Below are 25,355 nucleotides of genomic sequence, written 5' to 3' on the forward strand. Positions count from 1 at the left end.
ACCCATTCATGATATCTCTCTTATCAGCACACTTCATCTTGGATCCCCAGTGTCTCATGTGGTCATCTGGTCCCTGGAAACAGCTTGGACATTCCGGAATAAACCTCATTCTCAGGGTAGCTGAAGGAGGCTCCTCTTCAATAAATTTGTTTCTCTAGTTACAAGACACTCGCAGAGATTTTTTGAGTAATTCTACTAAAATCTGCTAGTACAAGACTCAGTACAATTTAGTTATAACGTCTTAAATTTTGCTTTTCCAGCTGAAGTGGGGAACTTCATAAAGCGAGTCCAGACACCCAGAAATGCAATTATTGGAACCCTGATTTATTGATTAAAAAAAAAAAGAATAAAGAATGTACCAGCTGGGACAGCCTTCCCTAATGGAAGCTGTATCAGACTGACATTATAGGATAGTTTATATAGGTTACAAGATACAAAGTTATTTCCTTTCACATAAAGGTTCTAGTTTGAGAATCAGAAAAACAAAACACCTTATCACAAACACAGGTATGTGTAGTCAGGGACAATACTTAGGTTATTCAGGGGTTGTTGACTTTCACAGGTACTTATTCACTTATCCCAAGTTAGCTAAGTGTTATCTTGCATTCCTTCCCAACCTCTTTGATATTCCTGAAGTTCCTTTGTTTCTTGACCTTCCTAATTCTCATCCTTGGGCTAGTTAGACTTGAGTCTGCCGCCCACATAAGCTGTTTGACCTCCTGGGGGGACTGGGTCTATTTCCTAAAATTGCAGGAAGGGATTGATCTGCTTTCTCTACTTCAATCTTATTATCTTCCCTTATTCAGGCTACTTCTCAACCACTAGTTCATGTTATGGCTTTAATCCTATTAATAATAGAGCTTTAAGAAGAACATCAAATTAGGAACCCATAAATCACTTGAAACTTCAGAGAATTTAAATTTTTATGTACTCCCTGCTCTTTCTATCTTTATCTAAACCCTGCCCCTGTTATAGATACTGCCAATAACAGGCTAAAGGAGGAGTCTTCAAAAGAATCTATGAGGATCTGAATTATAAAATTAGTCCTTTTTGTTAAAGATTGAAGATTTACCCAAGTAGACATGTAAGCTATGCTGAGTGCTTTTCTTGTCATTGACTCCATTGATTAATAACTATTCAAGACTAATATTCCCTTATTTCATTCTTTATTTCAGACTTTAGCATTAAAAGGGAAAAAACTCCATTTTACAGTTTACTTTACACTTGCTCTGTGATATGTTAGCAAATTGTTAGGTTGTTATATTTGAGAAATCCAAATAACAACTGAGCAATAAAAAAATTAAAACATTTTAAAACTACCACAGAAGGAAGAACTCTGACAATTTTTTTTAAATTAAGCATTCAAAACAAAACTGAAAATGTCTGGTTTGTGCAGAGGGTAAACAAAACAATTTTATATAGAAAGTCCTAAATCCAAATTTTAGAATTTATTATTAGAATAAGCTCAAAGCTTGTATATCCCATTAAAATAATTTACATCTTGACATAAACAATTGTCTGATCTTGTTATTTTCTCAAAATTTTCCACTCCAGCTAATTCTCCCTTAGGAGATTGAGGTACTTTAGGGATCTAATCCTAAACATAAAAACACAGCTCTCAGCACTCTGTTAAGTAGATGATTTTTATCCCTAGGTTCGTTGACCACACAAATGGACTTGAGTAAAAGAAGCTTACTTGGCTTCAATTGTAACCCACCACAAAAGATTTGGGATGGCATATATTAAGTCCTTAAACTCAGACTGTATACAGAGCAATGTATCTCAAGTGAGCTGTCTTTTTGTAATTGCCAGCATTTCAGGATATGTTCTACACACAGGGGTTATTCTCAAATTTAAGAAATAATTCTAAGTAAAATTCAGTTTCTCTTTGAGATCATACAAGATAGTTTGTAAGTTACTGTCCTGAAAAAAAAGGTTACTGCCAGGGGCAGCTGGGTAGCTCAGTGGATTGAGAGCCAGGCCTAGAGACAGGAGGTTCTAGGTTCTAGGTTCAAATATGGCCTCAGACATTTCCCAGCTGTGTGACCTTGGGCAAGTAACTTAACTCCCATTGCCTAGCCCTTAGTATTGGTTCCAAGACAGAAGGTAATGGCTGTTTTTTTGTTTTGTTTAAAGGTTACTGTCCTCTAAGATAACTGATGGGATGGCATGGACATTCTTTTCCTTATAATCTGTCAGGATTAAAATTATCTTGAGAGACTGATTTTTGAGTCAGAATGTCAATTTATTAATTATATCCATTTATTGGTTAGTTCAGCATCATTACTAATAAAGAGATAAAGGTCTTCATGATTGTCTCTAGTGAGTAGGGAAAACCTAGAAGCTGGGTTAGGTCTCAATAGAGATCTCATTATTCAGCCCTTCTCTTGAACATCCCAAGACATCTTTAATTGACAAACAGATAATTAAGAGATGGTCCATCAAACTCTATACTGATATCATTGAGAAACATTCCTTTTTTTAAAAACCATGTAGCATTCATTACTTCTTGATTCTAAGATGTAAGGTAAGGGTTAAAAAAAAGAAAAGAAATCAACAGGGCAAAGTTTAAAAACTTTGAAAGAATCCTTGTCTCCTTAGAAGATGGGATTTGGTTCAAAAGCATCAAAACAGGTCCTCCAAACCCAAGCACACAGAATAACGCAATATAAGTAGGACAGGATAAAACATCCTGGGTTCTGGCTCATTTCTGGTCAGTTTTATTTGCCATTTGGAACAGTCAAGCACTCAGAAAAGATCTACCTTATTCATGGGGTTTTCTTAGCCAAACTCAGAATTAATCAGGTGAGAAACATTGCTTTTCAGAAAGGAAATAGCACAAAGAAGAAACTGAATCAAGAGGATTCTACCTTAGTACATACTAAGGTCACCCCCTCAGCTTTTCCCAGGCACAGACATCCATCTGCATCAGTTCTCAGCCTAGCCACCCTTTGAGCTGCTAGTGGTATTTCCCTCAAATGGTAGATCACTGATCATTTGGACAATTATACCTGAATTCAAAACTCAAAGCAGTATCATATTATAGTCCCTTGATATTTCACTTCAAATAGCATGGTTTTTCTAATGAAATTTTGGGGCTGAAAATAGCTATTTTTACTCTCATGTTGCAATAATTTAGTCAACAATAAAAAGGTTACCAAACCTTCAAAAAAAGCCCCAATGATGTAACATCTTTTTCTTTTTCTCATACAATAAGCAATTATTATTCTTTCCTTTTAAAATATATTCCATTAAGTATTTGATAGGTTTTAACATTAGGACAATAGCCTCTAATAATTTGTTTAATAATGTCTGGTATCCACATCAAAAAAGAGTTAAATTCTTGAATGATAGTTGTATCATCCTTCTAATGGTTTACAATATAAAAAAATTGAAAAAAATAATATGTATAATATCATGAATTTAATACATCTTCTTTCTAATCTTTGAAATTACTTTCATACCAGTTGTAAAACAAATCTGTCTCTCTCCATGGGAAGAGTGATAAAAGGTCCCTGTAACATGTTTTTAATTTCCTTAAAAAAAAAGATGTTGACCCCAAACTCACTAGAATATTCCAAAACTCACTAGAATATCCCCACTTTTATAAAAGACATTATTGAGACCATAGTTTGGTAATTCACAGTAGTAAACTTACATTTTAGTTACACACTCAGTTTCTCATTAGTTTACAGTGTTATAACATTCTATAATCTAAGGGAAAAGATTCCCTTTTCTTCTTATCTGTTTTTCTCTCTGTACTCCCTAAATCTGGTCAGACCTTATTAATATAAATAGAAAAAGAGACTGTTTTTCTGATGATTTAAAGAATCACTCAGCAAGGTTTACATTCTTTTTCACAATAAAAAAAGGTAGTTGACAAGACACAGAGAGACACAAAGAAATGTTTACAGGCTGGGTTTTTCCTTCTTAACTCTGTAGGCACAAATTTATTAAAAGCAATCTCAGTGAAATGTACTATTGCCACCATAAGACAGACACAAAAGCAATAAATACCAATGACAAAGTTCAAAAAAATAAAAAGAAAAAAAGAAATCGGTGTTCACAGCCCCTTCTCAGGCCAAGTATAGGACCTGTCCAGATTTGATAGACATTATATTAACTTGGGTAAGCATGTCCCTGGGTAATAACTAGAGAGATTTCCCTTTTTATTGAGCTTAATCTTTTCCAGCTGTATTGTTAGCTACCAGTCTTTTGTCGGGGAAGAATCCAATCTACCAATTAGTTGCCAACTCTGGTGGTTACTTGTGAGGTGGTTCTCCCCCAACCTCTTCTGAGAGTAAAAATGTTTCCTAAGCACCCTGGTCCCCAAGAGCTACTCCAGGCTCCCCCCCAGTCCCCCAAATCTCTTTGTGGTTGCTAGTTCTATAGTTTCTATATATTTTGTGGTTGTTACTGTGATAGTCAAAATAAAGCAAACTGAAGAACAAAGTTCCAAGCACAAACAATTTATTAGTGTGTGGATAGCATTTTCTCCCCAGAACCCATTTACCCAGCATTCCACTTGTGTGCTTACAGTGCATGGGAACCTGCATAATCCTACGGAACATAAAGTTTTGCTCTTTTTCCCTGAACAAGGATGCTGAAGCTGGCTGAGAGCCAGCAGGAGAATTTACACACGTGGTCATACTTTAGTTAGAATATTAGGCTATGAACTTCCATTTTTTAATTTCTTCTATTTCAAGTGATTATTAATAAATGTTATGAAAAATAATACTTGGAATTATTGATATTAATGTAAATCTTACATTAGTAAAGTGAGAATTTAACAATAAATAAGATTATAGCTTCCCTAGCAAAACTTAAGTCTCTGAGGTAGGGAATAACTATCCTTGTTTTATAATTTCTAGGGAAGTATACAACAAAAACAGAACTTTGTAGGAAGGAAACAAACTATAATGAGTTAGAAATTGGGAACAAGGGACAAGCAACAACAGCCTCCTTTCCTCCTGTGCCTAAGAAATGTTTATTATTTGAGTCTGTTGAAAGGTTAGAAAGAGTGGACCAGATTTCTTTAGGTAAAAAATCAAACATCCTTCAAGGGTAGCAGATTTCCCGGACATAAGAATGGAACAATTACATTTCTAAACCTAACTCATGGGGCAGCTAGGTCCCACAGAGGATATAGACAGGCCTGGCTTTGAGGTCCTGGGTTCAAATCTGTCCACAGACACTGAGTAGCTGTGTAGCCCTGGGAAAGTCACTTAATCCTATTTGCCTAGCCCTTACCCTTTGGCGTTAGAGTTGTTCTAAGACACAGTTAGGATTTAAAAAAATAAATTACAAATTACAAACCAGCTGAATTTCTGATCTAAGCTCAGAGACAAAGGATCAGGACTCAGGCAGTTATAGGGCAAAATAAATTAATTGTAAAAAAGGATTAATTTAAAAAGACATAGAATTAATCTGATTTCAGGTAGTGGGTAGCCTAGCTGGGCATGGAGTCAAGAAGAGCCGAGTTCAAATCCAGATTCAGAGCCTTATCACATCTATGATTCTGGATATCACTTAACATCTGATTGCCTCAGTTTTCTTAAATGTGAAATGAGGATAAGAATAGTGTTAACCTTCCAGGGTTGTTGTAAGGCTCAAATGAGATATCTGTAAATATTACTTAACAGTGCCAACACATAAGTAGGTACTTAATAAATGCTTATTTCTTTGTGCTATTCCACTATTTAAAAACTTTGACTCCGTATTTTCTATGGAATATACCCTTCTGATTCTGGTGGAATGGATGTCTTTATGCTGGCTTTACTTTTTAATCTTATTTCGCATGACTCTTCTTAAATTGTTCCAACTCCCAGACAAATTGAACTATTTTTTGCTTCCTTATCTTTTCCTGCTCTAATCTTGGCTTCAGCCATTTTCCACTCTTAGGAATCAGCATCACAGAGGAGATGCAGAATGCATGAGCTTTAGTTATAAAGTGTCTTAGAAAGTTATAAAGAGTGTCTTAGAAAATTATTGTAAGTGAAGTGCTTGAGAGATGGAAAATATTTCTCTCTCAGATTTATCTCCTTTCAATTTCTTGGAGAATTTCTCCTGGACTCTCCTGACTTCATCTCCCTATACTTTGTATCATTAAAAAAAAAAAGGCTTGAACTGAATTGCAGCACCCCTTTTCATTTAAGGTTAACTTACCACACCCCCAATTCCCCCCAGCTTCCAGCAGAGTCCTACGCACACGTTAGTACAACGGATAACATTATTGTAGGGGGAACCAGAGGGCCTTGGGTTTAAATCTTCCTATTCTTGTTACTAGCAGTGAGGACCAATGTCCTCTTTGAAAAAATGAAGGGATCTGCGTTATGTCCTCCCTTCTCAGATCAATCTTTTGGCTTCCTTCCACAATCAGCTTATACTCTTATTTTCTGCATGAAGCTTTTCTTATTCTCTTTAACGCTAGTGCTTTCCCTCTGGATATATATGTTCATGTCAAGTCATCTAGCATTACCGACTATTATGTGTCAAGTCCTAAGTCCTGGTCATGTTACCTTGGCCTGTGATCATCATTGGTCGGTGAGCTCCCTGAGGGGAGGGACATGTTTTTTCTCTTTCTTTGTATTCCCAGTTTTTAGCACAGTGTCTGACACGTAAGAGAATAAAAGTTCATTTATTGATGATTTCAAAATTCTCTCCAGTTAATCCTGTCTGCACATAGCTGTTTGTAGGTTTTCTCCCCATTAGGCTGGGAGGTCCTGGAGAGCAGTAATTCCTCCTCTCCATCTCACCCGTCCTCCTTCCCCCCATCCCCAGCGCTTTCCACAGGGTCTGCTGTACATAGCAGGTGATCAATGAACGTGCCTTGGCTCTGAGATTATCCCCAGTTCACCCGGTATCTCGTTTGTTGTTTCTAAGTTATTTCGTTTGGTTAAAGCCGAAAGAACTTTTCCCTTCTCAGTGTACCTTCGAGAGGGAGGAAGGGAGAGAATTTGGAACTCAAAGACCAAAAAGAATGGTAAATTGTCTTCCCGGTCTATAGCAAATATCAGGCGCTTAATATAGGAGCCTTGCGAGGCCTAAACTGAATGACGCACTAGAAAATAACCAAGCCAATTCCTGTCCCAGCATGCCTCGGAGAGGCTCGAGAGCGGCGCTGCGTGTGCGCTGGGACATGCGCGTACGTACACACTGCAGTCCTTGGCGGGGGCGCGCACGTGACTCTTCGTGCTGTGGGGCCTGCGGGCGACTGGCGAATCAGGCCGGGGGCGGCGCCGGGCGTGACGCGCAACTGGGCGGGGTGCAGGGCGGTGGCGGCGGCGGCGGCAGCGGCGGCGACTACGACGGAGGGAGGAGGCGGAGAAGCGGGAGGCGGAGGCGGAGAGTCGTTCATAAATGGCGCCGAAGCAGGACCCGAAGCCCAAATTCCAGGAGGGTGAGTGCGGGCCGCCAGTCCCGGGTACCAGTGGGGGCGGGGGAGGCTGGGGGAGTCCGGGACGGGGATCCGGGGTGGGAAGGAGGAAAAAGCTGGAGGAGGCCCCGGTCGCGCCCCTACTGCCCCCCCCTTTCCCCCTTTGCCACCGAGGCTCTGGAGGCTGCAGGTGGGGGTTGGGAGGAAGCCTTTCGGCCCATTTTGGGGAAGAGAAAGCGGAGGCTCAGTCGGGGGGAGGGGCCCTGGACTAGATATTTGAGGGGAGGGGTCCGGAGCTCGAGCCCCTGAGAGGGTTGGGGGAGGGGCCCAGAGCGGGGGTGGGGTGGCCTAGAGCTCAATCCTCTGGGCGAAGGGGAGGGGCCCAGAGCTAGATCCGCGGGGAGGGAGTAGGGGGAGCTTGGAGGAGGGAAGAGTCGGACCTGTGTTTTCCCTTCGGACTGGGAGCTTCTGGCTTTTCGCTCTCTGTGTCGGCGCTTTGGGAATACCCTTGTTCTGGCTATTGTCATCACTATTGTTAGTGCCCTCCTTTGTGCTTGTTGACTTCACCTCAACTGAAATCAACCCCGGCCTTACGTGATTTTTTAAAAGCGCGATCCTGGCACCCTCACCCCCGACGCTGTCCCTGGCAGCCTGAAGGCCAAGAGCTCCCGATCTAGTCCAATCTTTTAAATTTTTTTACAGAAAGGGACACTGAGGCCCAGAGGGGACAGGCTCCCTCCCTTTGTGATTTGTCGCACCCGGCTATTCTTAGGCTCTTATGTCACTATCTCTGGGCGCTGGATGAGAGTGTAGGGGGTCGCCTAGGCCGTCGCCTCTTTTGAAAGATGAGGAAACAAACTCGTTTGGGAAGGGATTTGCCCCATGCCTCCCAGGTTGGTGTAGGAAGGGTCTTTGACCAGATTGCACCTAGGCAGTGGGGCCTCCCCCTTTCTCCCTTTTGGATGGGGGAGGACGTCGACGGAATCGAGCTGGTTGTTGTGGGAGAAAGGGGGGGAGGGGAAAGAGCCCGAGACAGGAAATACTGAACAATGCAAGGGGAGGGGGAGGGGCTCTGAGACGGAACCTGATAATTTGATCCTCTCCCAGGCCCCTAGAGGAAGTCAACCTTGGGTAAGGCAGGTTTCTTCTCCTGGTCTTTTGAAGGGGAGTCTGAGAGCGCCTCCGAACTGTGCCTGGGTTCTCTTTCCGCCGCACAATGCTGCTTCCTAACATGGCGGCCTGAGACACACCTCGAGCTGATGGGGGAGCAATTGTTAGGGCTCTGATCCAGCATTTTAAAACCAGTCTTTGCCTTGGTGTCTTTGTGCAAGAGACCGTCATCTCTTACTTCCCATTAAAAATCCTACTTTGTATTGCCTGGTTTTCAAGTCTATTCTTTTAACTATAAAACCTTGTGAATGTGGTTTTTTCTGAAATGTAAACTGTCAAAATTCACGTAATTTTACTTTTGTCTGTTTCTTTTTGAAAACATATTGGACTATATTGTATATACATTATCTTATAAGTTACCAACCATAATAGATATTCCTTACTTCAGTGTGGTTGTATCACTACAGTGTACTACAGAACTACAATCTTGCTTCCAGAATAGAATTGATTTTGGTATATGCTATACAGAAGAAATTTGAGACGGTATTAGCATCCGCTTCAGGGCCTGAGATTTGTGGGCAGGATGTAAAAGAAGGGTAAGGAAGGTTTTCGTTTTGAAGAAGCTTATAAGTGCAATACTTAGCTTGTAGAAAGTGCTGCATGTATACCAGAAGTATAGTATGAAATGTGAGGTGAGGCTAGGAGATCCAGGGTGGTCGGGAAGGAAGGTTCTGAGGAGGATGGTGATAAAACCGGTTAAACGGGACAGCTGACATTTACATATTCTTTTAATTGACCTAGCCAATTTGTTTCTTATAGCCACTCAGTAATCTAGATGAGGGAGAGGAATGGGACATGGATTTATAATGGATGAGGAAAGAAATTTTCTCTTATAATTGGAGGTCTGTGCTGTCTCTAGAAAACTTACAGGCTCAATGATTTTCTCACTCACACAGCTAGAATGTGCCAGAGGTAGAACTTCACTTCCTGCCTCTTAAGGCCAGCTCTGACCACTATCCTATGCTGTCTTTATGAGATAGATCTTTTCATTGTTGTATTACATTTGTTAGAATAGAAACTTCTTGAAAGTTTGTTTCTTTTTTTGTATTTGTATTCCCATTTCCTACTGAATAATAACCTGTATATACCTGTTATTTAGACTACCTGTCTAAGGGGTGAACTTGCTAGCTGGTAAACCTAGGTTCTTATCCAGGGATGTTAGCTATAGCTATGTGTTCACTTAACTCCAAGGTGAGTGTCCCCTGGCACATTGGTAAGACAAGTTGTAGGTCATTGGTATTTCCTTACACATCAGTGAAATCGAACACTTGGAGAAGGAAAGTGATGTGCCTATTGGCCACATAAGCTAAGTAAATGAGAGTTTCAGGATGTACCCTCATCATCATGCCCAGGGCACTACTGTTGTTCCTTTATGTGATGATTAGAATATAGGTAGTGGGAGGTTTGGGCAGTGAGTTAATAAGTAAGTCTTAATGAAATACTAGATTTACATATTAAAGATTTTTGGATTCAACAGGTCGTTTTTAATTGGAATTAAGGATTTATGGATTATCCTTACATCAGTATTTGAACCAGGGCACCAGGACCAAACTATACAAAAGGTTTTGAAAGCCAAGCAGAATAGTTTATATTTGTCATTATTTATAATCAAAAACTCCTCTCATAAATTAGTCTTGGGGCAAATTTTTTTGAGAAAGCATTATTGTTTAAATTTACGATGAGACAATTTTACAAGAATATCTTTTTTGGAAAGTGGAATCTTTTAATGTCATCTTAAATCATGGTAGCAGAGAGATAGTGTGAGCATAATGTAGTGCTAACAAACATGCTAAAGCTGGGGACTTAAAAGGTTCCTAATTCTTTTAAAGTTAAAAAAGAGTTTGTATCTTCCTTAGAACTAAAAAGAGGAGGCATTGCTTGACAAAAAAAAAATAGATGTATATGTAAACTATACCTTTCATGTTTCTATCAGTTTTTTCTTAGGAGGTGGACATTCACAAGTTATTCTTCAAACATTAATTCTGTAGCTATAGATATTATCTTGGTTTTAATTAATTTGCTTTTCATAATTTCATGTAGGCCTTAACTTTTTTTTCTTTTTTTTTTAAACTAACCATTCCCCAATTGATGGGGGTATACAGTTTTATAACTCTAGGCATAGTTCCATATTGCTCTCCAAAATGATTGGATCATTTCATAGTTCCACCAGCTGTGTATTAGTGTCCCTATTTTTCCACACCTTTCCCAACTTGTCATTTTGTCTTTTGATCATTTTAGCCAATCTCAGAATTGTTTTGATTTGCATTTTTCTAATTATTAATAGTTTAGAGAATGTTTTTAAATGCATAAAATACCTAAGATTACAAAGGAAACCAAGGGGGTTAGTTGGAGGTTGGGATATAATTTTTTATCCAATCCAAGTTCAAGAACCTCTAGAAATCTATTCAGATTGTGGCCTGGGATCATTGGACCCAGGATTAAGAATCTTCTCTCTCTTGTCTTGATCTACCAGGGAATTTTGAAACAAGGACTGAATCAAGAATGAATAGAACAGGGTTGGAAATGCTAGGTTTCACCTCTTATCTCCAACTGAGTTTAGGCTCCTAGGTCTTATGTAGTTCTTTCTAGAACTGTTGAGCTTTGGAAATCCTGTCTTGTGAATTCAGATGGAATGGAGCACCTTTGCAAAAAAAAATATGAAAAAAGCAAAAATAATTTCTAAGTTGAAGGGCTTTAGAAGATGATGAAGTTTCAATATATAGTGTACATTAAAATGCTTCACATTTAGGTCATAATCATGGGAAGGACATGGTTTCTGCCCACTTAAATTGTAACATCTGGTATTCAAAACGTGCTCCCATTGTTTTGTTTATTTCATTGACTGCTGTATGTCTTGAGTTTTCCTGTAATAGAAAAACCTGTTCATTTGTTAATATGTTTGAAATTTGACCCCCAAATGCTGATATTCCTCTTAATTCACTCAACTTTATGATTTTGTTGCTAGTATAGTATAAGACTTGGGTATATTGTTAGTTATTTTATTTCATTGTTTCTTATCCTAGAGCTATATGCATATGGATTAATTGAATACTTTGAAATATTTTACAGGTGAACGTGTATTGTGTTTTCATGGACCACTCCTTTATGAAGCAAAGGTAGGAAACTTTTTTCCTTTTACCAGGTTCCTGAGAGCTACTTTTAATTAGATAGAGTTTTACTTCTGAGTTCTCTCTCTACCTCTTGCTTAGGTAGGTTAATTTTCTTTACTGTCACCATACATTTACTTAACTTCTTCCCTTCCAGTGTGTGGATGCTTATTAAGCCCTTGCCAGGCTACTGAAGGAATAGCCACCTTAGAAAGAACTATAGGAATTGTAAAGGGTAGGCCTTGCAGTTAATTATTCATATGTAGAAAAAGCACATGAACTGTCTTGAAAGAAGGCTGCTGTCTTTTGTGCTTTATTTTTCAGGTTACAAGTCAGTTTAGATTTTAGCTGCATAAGGTCATGTTATTTTACAAACATGTGAGGTAAGCATTTCATTATAATAGGTCAAATATAAAGGCTGATAATGAAAAATTTTTAGCATTATATTGGACTTTTTATTTTATGTGTGTAGATTTAGTCATTTTGTGAACTATTTTTGTCTTATTTCCAATTCAATGTCTATTTTCTCTATCTTTTAGTTCACCCTTTTTATGCTCAGTGGAAAAAATGAATTTTAATAGTAAACTTTAGTGAATCTCATATGTTTACTCCCTTCAACAGTGCAGATTGTAAGCCATTAATGAATTTTCATCCTATGTGATTTTTGTCCACATACTTCCATATAGCTTCTCTAGAGGACCTACCAAAAGAGGAAAGTTCATCTGATTTGAAGTCTTCCTTAGGTATTTGGACTGTTCACATGTTATACCTTGCTCTTGAAACATGGCTGGCTGATCTCCTTTCTAGTCACAAATGACCGTGTTAGTATCTGTTGAACCACTTCTAGCATGCAAATCATCACTGGTAATATTATAGTCCAGTTATATCCACTTAGGCCATCATTGCCTTTTGGGTCACCTGCAGTTATGATTCTTCTGGGATTGTGCTGTTCCTTGATTTTTATCTGTTTAGCACTGCCAGGAGAATATTAGTGTGGCCAGGTTGCTCTTTGGAACAGAGAGTAGGTGGGGATCATTAGAAGTGCTGTGTGCATGTTCCTGAATGAAATTGATCTAGCTCCTTTTCTTCTATTCACCCCAGGGCCCTGGATCATTGCCCATCTGCAGTGCCCGTTCCAGATGTATGTATCTATTGTTTAGCTAATTTGATGGACCACCAACACTATGTCATCATATGGGCAATGGGTATTCTGCATCCTTTTGGTTTTTCCTGTGTAAATTGCTTAGACCAATCTCTTTTGAGTAGCTCTCGATTTCATGAAGCCAGGTCCCTTTAGTGAGCCAGGGATTGATGTGTGAGCATGGAGTCATCTATAGACTGGGAGTCCACCTCCCATAGGGCATACCTCCTGTGTTTGGCTTTTATACAGGGAACATTTCATGATAGTTGTTGACCCTCAGTAAACATGTTGCTTCCTGTTTTATTCTTTACTTAATGTTTACACTTTGGACTTTTGAACAGAAGTCTTTGTGAATACACTCTTTTAAGGACTCTTTGTGTGATAACATTTATGGTGGAAACCTTATTGGGGAGGATATTAAGACTTTTGTACTGTCAATTTGGTCAATGAGGATAGGGAAGAGAGCCTTATGGTCTTCAAAGTATTGAGTTGCTGGGGTGATTGTGACTGCGATCATACTCATTTGCAAAAGTTTCTCATATATCATCAAAGACATTGAACCATTCTTACAGAGATTTTATAGATGAGAAAATAGGCATGTTAGTCTGGAGTTGCTTACATTTTCTTGCTTGAGGTATTTTTGTTGTTTAATAACATTTTTGATTCTTTGGAATCCTTTTTTTTCCTCTAGTTACCTTGAAAATAATTTTTTAAAACATTTGAATTTATTTTGTCTCTATCCACTATTTCTTCTTTTTGTAATTGGTTCAGTTTTTTAAAGTGGTCTAATCTTTAAAATTTTGACTTCTCAGTTGCCATTTTCTTCCTACAGCATCATCAGGTCCTAGAATCTAAATGTGCTTTTCCCTACCATTGTTAATAGTGAGAAGTGATATAAAAACACTGAGAGTCCTATCTCACTTCACTCTGTTTATTGTCCCAGTGTTTCTTGCTTACAGTGCTTCTGGGATCCTTGGGTTCATTTGGGCTTCATTGCTGAACTTTTCTGTACTATCCTGTTCCTAGCCATTCCCTTTTGCAGTTTAGTGAGGTGAGCTTGCTCAGAATCCTTAGTTTCTTTCATGGTGTTTTGCACTTGAGCTTACATTCTAAGGTGATGGTGTCCTTGGATACTGTGCCTGAGCCTTATTGTTTACCAACATATATTAATTACATGCCTGTTACATACAAGGCACTATGAGGTGCTGAAGAGACCTTCTCTCATTGAGTTTATACTAAGAAAGGGGAAAGGAATGTTCACAAATAACTGATGCAAGGGAGACTGTTAACTGCAAAAGAGGGATCTATTTGAAGTACAGTAGAAATTTGAGGAAGGGGAGCTGGGAGTGGGGGTTGGGGGGAGAGTAAAACAGGGAGGAAGGTGAGTGTGTATGCGTTTTCTTTTGGGGTTGGGAGTCCAGGAAAGACTGAATGGAGGTAAGTATACCTGAACAGTAGGGAATTTCAACAGGCAGAGATTGTTCAGAGGGTGAGGAATACGTAGGCATGGGAAATGGTTCAGAATAAAGACAGGAGAAAGAGAGGCTTGGATTAGAATAGGAGGTAAGAGTGAATTGTCTGGCTTGGGTAGATTGCTTTTGTGAAGTAGAATTAATTTGGTAAGTCTGAGATAATAGATAAGAATGGCACAATGATGCTGAAGGACAGATAGGACTGGGACAGAGAGAAGAGGAACTTCTAGTTAGGAGAGTATTGTAGACTTTAGGACCTTGAAGGTAGAGCAGATAGATGCCAGCATTAGTGAATTCTTAGGTGAGGCTCCTCTGCTCACTGCAGTAGAGTGGAAATGAGGTTAGGTAGGAGCCAAGTTCAGGTATGAGAATAGGTAGCTTAGAAGACCTTTCAATGTAAATAAAGTTTAAAGAAGGTATTATGGCCTCTACTTCTTCCCAGCACCATTCCTACTATATTCCAAAGTGAAATAGAATGGAATATTGGGATTTAGGTTACTGCTTCCTTTGATTAGTACAGATGTTAAAAAAAAATCCTTATTTCAATTGTGCCTACAAATATACACCTATATAACAAGCTACAACTATAAAGCCATAAGCATGGATGTTTTCATGTGAAACTTCTGAAAATCAGTAACATTAGCTTCCATACTTAATGCCTAGTAATAGTCTCTCTTTCAAAGACTGCAGGCTTTTAAATAATTTAGAGTCTTAAAAAGTAATCTTTCTGAGTCAATTGTTTTCTTCTTTGTTTCAGTGTGTTAAGGTTGCCATAAAGGACAAGCAAGTGAAATACTTTATACATTACAGTGGTTGGAATAAAAAGTGAGTATTGGAGCTCTGCCCACAAGGCTTTAACTTTTTTTTTGAACCAGAATAAAGTTCATAAGAGAGTTTGGGTCATGAACTGGCACAAGCTTGAGTTGCTAAACTTGTTTTTACAAGTGATTTTAAGCTATAGTATTTTATACTGCCAAGGTAATCTGTAATGTGATGAATTAATAGAAAACAAATGGGGGCTTTTTAACAATTTAATTTATTTAGACTATTCTTTGGAGCATGAATTACATATTTATTAAACTAAGAACCTAGGTTGCTTGATAGATAATAGTATATTTATTTTATTCAGAAGAATTGCTTGATTTGGGAAAAAATGTGGTTGTATATAGAATAAACTTTGGTGATATGATTTTGGATCAGTGACTGTAGCCTGTTCTTTTTTTTTTTGTCAGATTTTAGTTGTTACAGAAGGTACACAATATGTGAATAGGATGAATGTGAAAGTTGGGTTCATAACAAGATAGCTTTGTGCAGAGGTTGCTCAAATGATTTGGAAACAAAAGCTCTATTTTCAGCTTTTTGGCTGCCAGTATCAGTACACAGTTACTTCAGAGTGGATCAGAACTCCCAATGGTCCCAGAAGAGCATTTCTAATTATACCAGGACTGTGTTGCCATTTTCAGATTGTTGAAAGTCCCGTATCACTTTGGGATAGCAAACCTGTATTGGTGAAGCAGCTAGGAAAAACCAGCTTTCGTTTCAGCCCTGCATCTATCTCTATGAGGCATAGTTTTGCTGACTAGTGTAGACATTCTGTCCTCAGGGACGGTGTGTCTATATGGCATTCATTTCCTGTACTTTGAAACCCAAATGCAGGTTTTTTTGAAAAAACGTGAGCAGACATGTGGTGTCATAAAAGGGGTGATTTTTTTTCTCATGGGGTGACCAAAACATAAAAAGGTTAGATAATCAGACATTTTCTGTACACGATTTGAAGTTTGGTACCTTTTCCTACAAGATCAGGTGTGGAATCTGAGTCCCCCAGGGCTTGAGAATTGGTCTGCTGTTCTGGGGTTTGGGTTGTGATGGATGCCCATGCCCATGCATCTCTGAGCCAAAGAAGTTCTCAGACATTTTGGATTTTCCTCACCAGGTTCCAGAATCATCCAGATACTATTTTTAGCTTTCCAAGATGATGAGATCACCTGTAATTTCTTTCTTATGTTATGTAAGATTGATTACCTGTCATTTCACCAGCAGGGTTTTGTTCTTCAGCTACAAAGAGGTCTACTTCAGTAAGACATTTGTTTTGAGTTGTTTTTCCATAGTGTTGTTAGCCCTGGTCAGGCCTCCCACACTCCCATTTCCTGGTGTTTCTTGGGTCCAATGTTGTGCATTTGTAGTCTGTCTGTCTGTCTGGGTTCTGGTGTGCATTCATGCCAACAGTTATTTGTTTCTTTTTGAATCTGCTAGGCTTGTGGGATTCTTGACCTAGGAAACTGACCTTGTTAGATGCATGTAGTAGCTAGGAAGATACTGAAAAGCGGGGCACAGACTGGCTGGCTAGTGGGTGGTTGGCATAGCACTGTTTCCTAGGCACAAAGTCTTTTTGCCTTTTGGTTTTGCATTTCTTTCTCCTCTGGTGTTGTCTGGGCCAAACAGATGTGTTTGGGGACAGATGACAACATTATTTTCTTAGCATAGTGAGAATTTGGCAAGCAAATCTCAAATTTTCTGTCCCCTTAGCAAAACCTTTTGTTTTGGAGCTCCTGAAGGTATATGTTATATGTTGAACTTTAGTATCTTCTGTTAATGTTGTAGAAAGAGAAAAGGAGATTTGAGTTTTAAGAATGCGTGATTGCTGTCTGTGCAGTCTTAAAAAAAAGTTTCCTAGGGGTGACTTGGGAACCGGTTATATTGCCACCTAAATCCTAGGATTGTGCTTTGTAATCTTTCTTTTGGTTTCTACCCACATGTTTCTGATTCCCAAAACAACTTTTTGGATAGCAGTTTTCTTGCTTGCTTTTTTTTTTAGGGTTTAAGGTGAGGGTGATAGTTTCTTTTTCTTTGAACTTGATAGCTTAGACTAGGCTCTTGAGCATGTTAGTTGATATTCAGAAAATGTTGGTTGAGCATTTTTTTCTTTATGAAGCCAAAGTCCCAAAGTAATATTTTTATTATACTGTCAATAGTACCATTACACATGCTTTTATATTAGCTTGTAGTACTACTTGAGGTTGTCTCAGGCATCTAATCAAATACTTGCTTATTTATTTGTTGGTGTTTCTTGTTGTTAAAACATGTAGTTTTGCTTGTTTTTTTATATATATTTTGTTAATTGCTGGTGTGAATCTTTTCATTAGCATAGGTCTTGCAGCTGATTTCATATGTGATATGTAGTTGTTGCCAAATATTAATTTATGTTAATTTAGTCCATTGAAAACAAGGTCCAGCCAGTAACACTAAACCTTTATATTTAATATTTTGGGAAATAATTGGAAGCTCAAGTTTTTTTGGCATGTTAGAAATAGGATTTCTGTGTCAGTAAAACATATGCTCCATTTTTATTCCATTATCTGGCAGAATCCATTTGTTGTTTTTCTTGTAAATCTCGGTCTATTGTCTCAGTATGTGGTTTCTAGTAGATTGTCTTCTCCCTATTTGAAAATTAACTGTTGACATGTTAGATGTTGCTCTTTTTCCAGACTTCTAGTTTTCTAGTGATAGCCCATCAGCATTCAGATAGCCAAGAATGCTTCAAATCAACATGAACTTGGAGAATCCCTCCAGAAAATAGCATTACTTTGTGCCTAAAATGTTTAAAAGGAATCAGGGAAGAATGAACAATAAATTCATGATTTTGATTTACTTTTCTGAATCTTGTTAATTGTTTAAGCAGTTAGACTTCTTTCTCCTTAGAAGTGTGAACACAAAATGTTTACAGATAAGCATAAGCTAAATATAAAATACAGACTGTAAATATCGTACAACCCAGAGCCACATTGAGGGTATCAGAGACGAGGCAATGAAGTCACAACAGGGTTTTGTAGCTTCTTTAAGGAAATTGCATAGTGAGATATCAGAATCCAAAAAAATTAGGGTAGTAGACATAGCTAATTGAAATTTTCTTTTTAATACCTAATTTCATGAAAGCATACCTAATTCTTAGTTTATTTTTATTGGATTTGTAATTTTATCTAAAGTTAGGTAACAAAGAGTAGCTGTTTTTAATCTTCATTTTGGTTGCTCTCAAACCTAATAGCCCTCATAGGGAATGTTCAGGTTTGGAGTTAATATTCGATCATTTTGGGCTAACACCAATTTTGATTGCTTTTTCTTTCAACAATTTTGTAAAAATTTTGCTTCAAAACAACTTAGATGTTAAATATTAAAGATAATTTTACTTATCTCTAAAATCAATTCACGTACATCAACAAATACAAATAAAATACATCTGAAAGAAGTCATTTTTCATTTTCTGCTAGTGACTTAGTGGAGAAATTAGGAGTATATTAAACTTCAAAAATTGGTCTTAGATTTGCCAACTAAAATTATATAGGAGATTTCTAAATTAAAGCTGATTTGAAAAGTTCAAGTCCATCAGTAGTGCAGTGAATATAGAATTTCATTGGATTTCATTTTGTAGAAACTATGAATCATTTCTTGACAATTTGTCACTTTAGAAAATGGGTTTTTGACCAGTAGATTGGAAAATGTGACATTTTTGTCAAAGGCCATATCTGCAACTTTTATTTTTCAGATTTTAGTCACTATTGATTAGCTAAGATGCCTTTGTAGTGATCATTTTGTTAGGTGTCAGGATGATGGATGTTTGACATTTGAAAGCATATTTCCAAGTAGTTCAGTAAAATTATTTAACCCAAAATAAATAAAAGAAAATATAGCAATAATCTTATTTTTAGATGAGGTTAGAAAATAGGAAAGTTGTTTATTGAAAAAAAATATCAGAGGGCCAGTGTATGTAACATTATTGTACTTAAGGTACTAAATTGACTTGATAAAATTTTAGATTAGATATTGTTGTATTTCCTATATAAATTGAAGTACTAAATGCAAATAATAAATGGATAATTGTATAGTAGCATCAGCCAACATCAAGGCTTTGAAAATCCTTTGGGGAGGGGCAAAAGAATGGTTAAAAAATTTTTTTAAAGCTTTTTGATGTCAAAACTGTATCATCACATTGGTAGACTATAAGGAGACAAACCATTGCCAATTTATCTAAAAGAGAATCAGATTATTAATCCTAGCAGAATTGTCTCACTGTATTTTAATGTAATTTTGAGAAGGACTTATGGGGAAGTTTTTAGTAGTTGGAAGGCTCATGGATAATAATTAGTGGGAAAGTCATGTCTTGATTCATACAGAACTTGTTTTGAACTAAGTCATCAAAATGGGAACAGAAAATTTTCTTTAAAAAGAAAGAATCAAACCACAAACCAAATATTGAATTTCCTTTCAATCAAGTTTTAATGTGTAATTTTTTAAAGAAGTGCAATAGTTCTGCCAACCCTTTATGCTAAGATACTTGTTCTAATCTAGTCTTCCGAACCTATTAGAAATGATTGATAGAGCCATTTAAATACTCCATTTGTAAATAAATCTAAATAAAGCTTAAGCTAAATTCTGCACATAGTTACTGAGATTACTTTGTACTATGCTGTCTACATCAGAAGTGCTGTGAGGCCCAGGCGCTCTGAAAAATCTTTGAAGACACGTGAGGATATTGTAGCCCTTTTTCCTGTTCCTGAAGGAGCTCCCTCAGTACACCACCCCTTCCTGACCGCTAGGTAAATGCATGTTTTAAAGTTTTCTCTAGGAAATCATATTGAGGATTATGGGGACGCCCTCCCTCCTTTTTTTCTTTTCTTTTTTTTAAGGTAGAAAGTGTGTTTTTTTCTTTCTTTTTCTTTTTGTTCATTTTAAATAGGAGGTCAAAGAAGTGGGGAATTAGTCAACCAAAATTCTTCCTCTTTGCTTTGAGGACACAATGAATTGTGTTACTAAAGGAGCTCCATCAGCAGGAGAAAAGGCTTACCAACTTTGACACCCCCAAAAGGCCATATCCCTTCACTAGGGTTTTTTTTCTTAATTTGTTTTTTTATTTGGGGATGGGTTTTTTTTTCCTTTTTTCTTTGCAGTGTCACATCAGAAACTCTTGATTGGAAGGAGCTTTTAGAATTGGGGGTGTTTGATGTACTTGACTGAAGGGCATTACAAAATACCTTAGCAGCAAAAAGACAGGTGTAGGAATTGTCCTGCCTGCAGTAACATGATGAGGGATATTTTTATGTGATGGGCAAATGATTGGAATGGTTTAACTCTGTAAATCTTAGCTGTAAAGAATTTATTTAAGATGATTTAAGATGACCCACTGAGCGTTTTCAAGGGGGAAAAAGTGTTCAGAAAACATTTTATTACTAGCATTCATATGAGAATAACTTAGGCTGAATAGCATCAAGATTGCTTTAGAAATGCATCCATAGGCCCCCATGTTGAACTATAATCAGATAAAGCTAATCAACTTTAATCTTTAAAGGAATCAGTTTTTGTAGACTCTTGTGTTTCATTATGGCATTTTAAACCTTTTGATTAATGTAATATTTTGCATAGTGTTGAGCACTGCTTCTGTGAATCTTGTAGAGTTGTATTTAAAAAAAATTAGGTATTTCAAAATAATTGGTTTAAAAATCTGCTTTTAGAATTGTGCTTAGAAGTGTTATAATTACTAGGTTGCTTGGGAGAGACTGAAGAGCTTTTTGGATTCTGCTGGAAAAAGATCTCCAGTTGAGGAGTATGTTTTTAGCTACTCCCTGACTTGTAGTGCCAGTGCATTGAAATTTAATTCAAAAGAATCTTAAATCTTATCTGCTTGGGTCTCAAATAGTGATTGGGGACAGACTGAAGAATGATACTAATTGTTGACTGATCTTTTAACTTTGTTCTTCCCTAGCTGGGATGAATGGGTTCCCGAGAGCAGAGTTCTCAAATACGTGGACACCAATCTTCAGAAACAGCGAGAACTTCAAAAAGCCAATCAGTAAGTTTATTTTGCAAAATAGATGTAAGGTTAGTAATCCCTTTGAGATAGATTTGGCTGAAAAGACATTTGGATTCTGCCATAGAGTGTTTTTAGGTTCTGGTCAACTTATTGTATTGAAGCTGAGTCTGTACAAACAACACTTTACTCTCTGATTTGGAAATGGAGGGACCCCTCCAGGCATTCAGTGCTTGTTACTGCTTAAATCTGTCTTCAGAGCCAGGTTAGAAGCTTGGGGGACAGAAGCATTAACTTCAGTGTAGGTTGTAAGCCAGTGTAATTTTTATAGCTTATTTTCTTGGGTGGCCTGGAGAGAGAATGCATTATAAAATTTAGATCTTGAAAGTTTCACATAAAGGAAGGTGTGGGATGGGAGGTAGGGATGGGGTTTGAGTCATGTATGATTCATTTCTGTTCTAAGGTTTGCCTCTTAGTGATGTACCACTGTGATCTTTATCCTCCAGGAGCAGGAGGTGCTTGGAAGATTTTGAAGGACTATGAAATAATTCTCCCAACCTTTTGGGTTCTCTCCAACCTCCTTGCATTTTTATGCTCTTTAATTTTCTCTAAAGGAAGTCTGATTTAAGTTTGTGGTTCTAGTATTTGATTCCCCCCCAACCCCCCCTCCCATCTCAGAATTGAAATACATTTTAGGAGATAAAATGGCATTAGGAGGGAAACCACTTAGTCTAAAGCTTTATACCTTCTGAGAATAAAATGGATTTATTACCCAAGTAAATGAGAGAAATTTCTTGAGTTTACATTTAAATTTACTTTCAATATGGCTTTTAGGCTGCTTTCATTTTCTTCCTAGGAGCTTTTTATGGACACAAATTTATAGTTTAGATCCCTACCTCTATTAACTCTGAACTGTTTCTGCCTGAGCGTTAGTTGTTTTGAAGAAGCTTCCCTATTGTAGGTCACAAAGGACAGCTAAATTTTACATGCTCCCATTTGAATGTTATTGGTATAGATATCTTAGAAGTAGTTAGGCCAGCCCAGTTTCCTTTTGCATAAATGCTTTAAGGTAAATTTTTTATTGAATTTATGTTTTAAAGGGAGCAGTATGCAGAAGGGAAGATGAGAGGGGCAGCTCCAGGAAAGAAGACTTCTGGACTACAGCAGAAAAATGTTGAAGCGTAAGAAGCTTTATCTTTTATTTAGTGTGAGGGACTGGCATTTTATATATCATCTTTTATAGATACATACACATTCAGCTGCTGCATAAAATTTTTATCATTTAAATCAGTTCTACTGAAATAAAGCTGTTTTGGAACAGTGAGAGTGACAATAAGAATAATGTTTGAATGTGCATCATTAAAATATTTGAATATGGCTTATGCTAAGCTATTTTTCCAATCAATTTTTTCTTGGGTGGTTTTTTCCTCCTCTTCTCTTTTTTAGTAGGATGTGTAAATACACACACACACACACACACACACACACACACACATATATAGGAGAAGTTACTTTTCATAAGCAGATATGACACTAGTTATCTAGCACCTATGGGGATGAGCTTTCAGTTGTTTATATAGCAGTGGTGAAACTGGTGGTATGAATCTGTGAGGTGACCAACTGGAGATTAAGGTTCAGAAAAAAAGCAAGAGATTTTTTTGGGAATGCAAAAGGCTAGTCTAGGGATTAGAACTATAACTAGTTTCATTAAAAAAGTTAAGTAGGATAAAGACATTAATGTGTCTCCTATCTACATACATATGTGCACACATGATTTTGTTTATGGACATGTAAGAGGGTGGAGGAGTGGAACTTTTATTTAGTAAATGAACTTATGTGAGTGAAGGTTACTAAGCACAGAATAAAGAGGACCATTACTTCTTGAAATAGATTTATTTGAAATAGAATTAATTTCCTATGTTAGAGTATGGTGTTTGTAAACCATTCTTTTTGAGTTTTGTGTAGAAGAAACCTAGAATAACCATCAATATTCGCAATTCATACTTGTAAGCCATTTCAAAATTCATCGTAATTCATTTAACTTCCAACTTGCACAGTTTTTCAGACATGCACAATTTTTGTATTTGCCATTTTTTTTGTTGAATTTTAAAAGATGTTTTTATTTAATAAGGCCAGCATTCTCTATGTAGTTCTTTTCCTGCCATACCTATTTTCAAAGGGCCATACTTCTTGCTTTAAGATATGCCTTATCACAGAGAAATTAGTGTAGCATTTTTAAAATAAAAAGAATTGGTGAAATAGTCCTGTTGATTCTAGTTCTACTTATAGAGTTGCAAAATTAAAGTTGAAAATGCAGTTGATGCATGTTAGAGCTTTTCATTTAAGTTGTTTCATTTTGAAGTTATAAATAATATAGTTAGTTTGTATTTTGACATTTTAAAAAGATTTGTCTTTTAATTACAAGATAAGTAAGTGGTGGTATTTTTGATTTTCTTTTTAAAAGGAATATTAATTGGTAGTCTTAAGTCATTCTTATCTACTGTTGGTATCTAATAGGTTTCCTTTGTTGCATGTATTACATTTTAGTGATTTGGTTCTTTGGGAAATTAGTCAATGTAGTAGCATGCAATAACATTGGTAGCAAATGAGATTTTTAAATGCAGTAAGCTTCTAATTCTATAGAAAAGTAACAGATATTAAAGTAGTAATTTTTCAATTACAGCCAGTTCTTTAAGGACTTGTTCAACCTGTGATAGAACTGTTAAGGAAATTCTCAAGAGAAACCACTTACTAAGTAAAGGCTTAGGAATTCAGGGATATTGCATTTTATCCCTAGAATTACTATATAATATTCAATTGAGTAATTTAATAAATAGTAAGTGCCTACTATGTGATATGTATTTTTGTATTAGAGTATAAAATATTTGGTGGAGTGTCTCAGCCACTAAAATAGAAGGATCATTATTAAGAAAAGCTATACAGTGAAGCTTCCTTATAATACTTTGGGGAAGAGTTTGAGTTTTTTTTAGCTTACCTGTGGGATAAATGCTTTAATGCTTATGTTATTTTAGGGACCCTTTGCTGAGATTATTAGAAACTATTTAAGTGCTGGGATACATGAAGATTGAGTATATTATAATGAAGTTTCACTGCATAAAAGTTAATTTGAAGACACACCCATATACATCTTAGTTCTTTCATAGAGATCATATGGAAATAGCTTCCATTTAAGAAAAGTTGTGGTTTATTTTGGAAAGTAAGGTTCATTTCTTTGAAGATTATACATCAGGTCTGACACTCTGTCCTTACCATAACCCATTGTGCCTAGGCTTTTTCAGAACAGATGGATCACTCGCTGTTTGGAGACCTCTGCAATATCAATGCGGTGAGTTAAGGATGGATTGTCATACCAGATTTTCATCCTGATATCCATGTTCCCTTGTTTTTTAGGTTTAATAAGAATATTCTTAATTATGCATAATAGTAGTCTTTTAGGCTTTGTTTTGGATTTTATCATTGGTAACTTTGTTTGGTTGAGTGTATTAGTTGGTATTCAAATTTTTTTTTTTAATTTAGGAAATAAGCACTTGATTTACTGAGCTACCTACTCAATTTATCTTTTGAAAATTTTGTATAGCACTCATTTTTAATATGTATTAATCAGTAAATAAATTGCCAACTGTTCATACATATTTTATTATGTAGCTCCCCAGAAGATCAAAATAAAGTTAAGAAAGCAGTAGCATAAAGGCCTCATTGAAATTGCACGATTTCAGTTAGAAGTTGTCCAATATTATCTTTAGTTAAAAGGTATATGTGTCTCTTTTTTGCTTATAATTGGTCTTTAAATAACAAACTAAGGTCAGTAATCTGATTCATAGTTTACCTGTTTGAAGTTCAATTTTAAATCAGTCTAAATGTTTTTCCTTTGATGAATTACGTTCCTCATTGAGAAAGTATTGGCATAAACCATTATTTTAATAAATTATTGGTTGGACTGTTACTTATGTCCCAAGCCTCTTGCATAGTTATTGTTACTAAATTCATGATCATTTTAGAACTAGAGAAGCAAATAAGTACATTATACCGCTTTTGCAATGAAAGCCTTTCCTTCCAAGTGAACTTATTACATTTTCTGATGCCAATCTCATTCACACTACTAAAATACACTTCAGAACCCTTGACTTTGTTTCTTTTATATGTTTTATTACATAGTAACTTGTTTTTATAGCACTTTAGCGATTTACAAGTTTTTACATACACAATTTTGCCCTCTAAAATAGCATCATTTTAAGTTTTAGGCTATTCTTAGAAATAAGAACCTTAAACA

The 25,355-nt window shown here is 36.7% G+C and overlaps 1 protein-coding gene across 11 annotated transcripts in view; it reads left to right on the top strand.

Annotated features, from left to right (window-relative positions):
• Window positions 1-7,126: 7,126 nt before the first annotated feature.
• Window positions 7,127-25,355, top strand: part of MORF4L1 (mortality factor 4 like 1) — a 36,979-nt gene continuing 18,750 nt past the window's right edge. The window contains exons 1-8 of one of the 11 annotated variants that reach the window (XM_007478026.3): window positions 7,245-7,399; window positions 11,615-11,661; window positions 12,754-12,793; window positions 15,023-15,090; window positions 19,740-19,856; window positions 21,020-21,106; window positions 22,165-22,245; window positions 24,354-24,410. In XM_007478026.3, the coding sequence (XP_007478088.2) occupies window positions 11,636-11,661; window positions 12,754-12,793; window positions 15,023-15,090; window positions 19,740-19,856; window positions 21,020-21,106; window positions 22,165-22,245; window positions 24,354-24,410 (476 nt within the window). In that variant the 5' untranslated portion in view covers window positions 7,245-7,399; window positions 11,615-11,635. Of the gene's footprint in view, window positions 7,400-11,614; window positions 11,662-12,753; window positions 12,794-15,022; window positions 15,091-19,739; window positions 19,857-21,019; window positions 21,107-22,164; window positions 22,246-24,353; window positions 24,411-25,355 lie in introns of all 11 variants that reach the window. The other 10 variants (XM_007478022.3, XM_007478027.3, XM_007478023.3 and 7 more) reach the window with 10 other exon arrangements.

Source organism: Monodelphis domestica, chromosome 1, assembly GCF_027887165.1.
Source record: "Monodelphis domestica isolate mMonDom1 chromosome 1, mMonDom1.pri, whole genome shotgun sequence".
NCBI classification, from domain to species: domain Eukaryota; kingdom Metazoa; phylum Chordata; class Mammalia; order Didelphimorphia; family Didelphidae; genus Monodelphis; species Monodelphis domestica.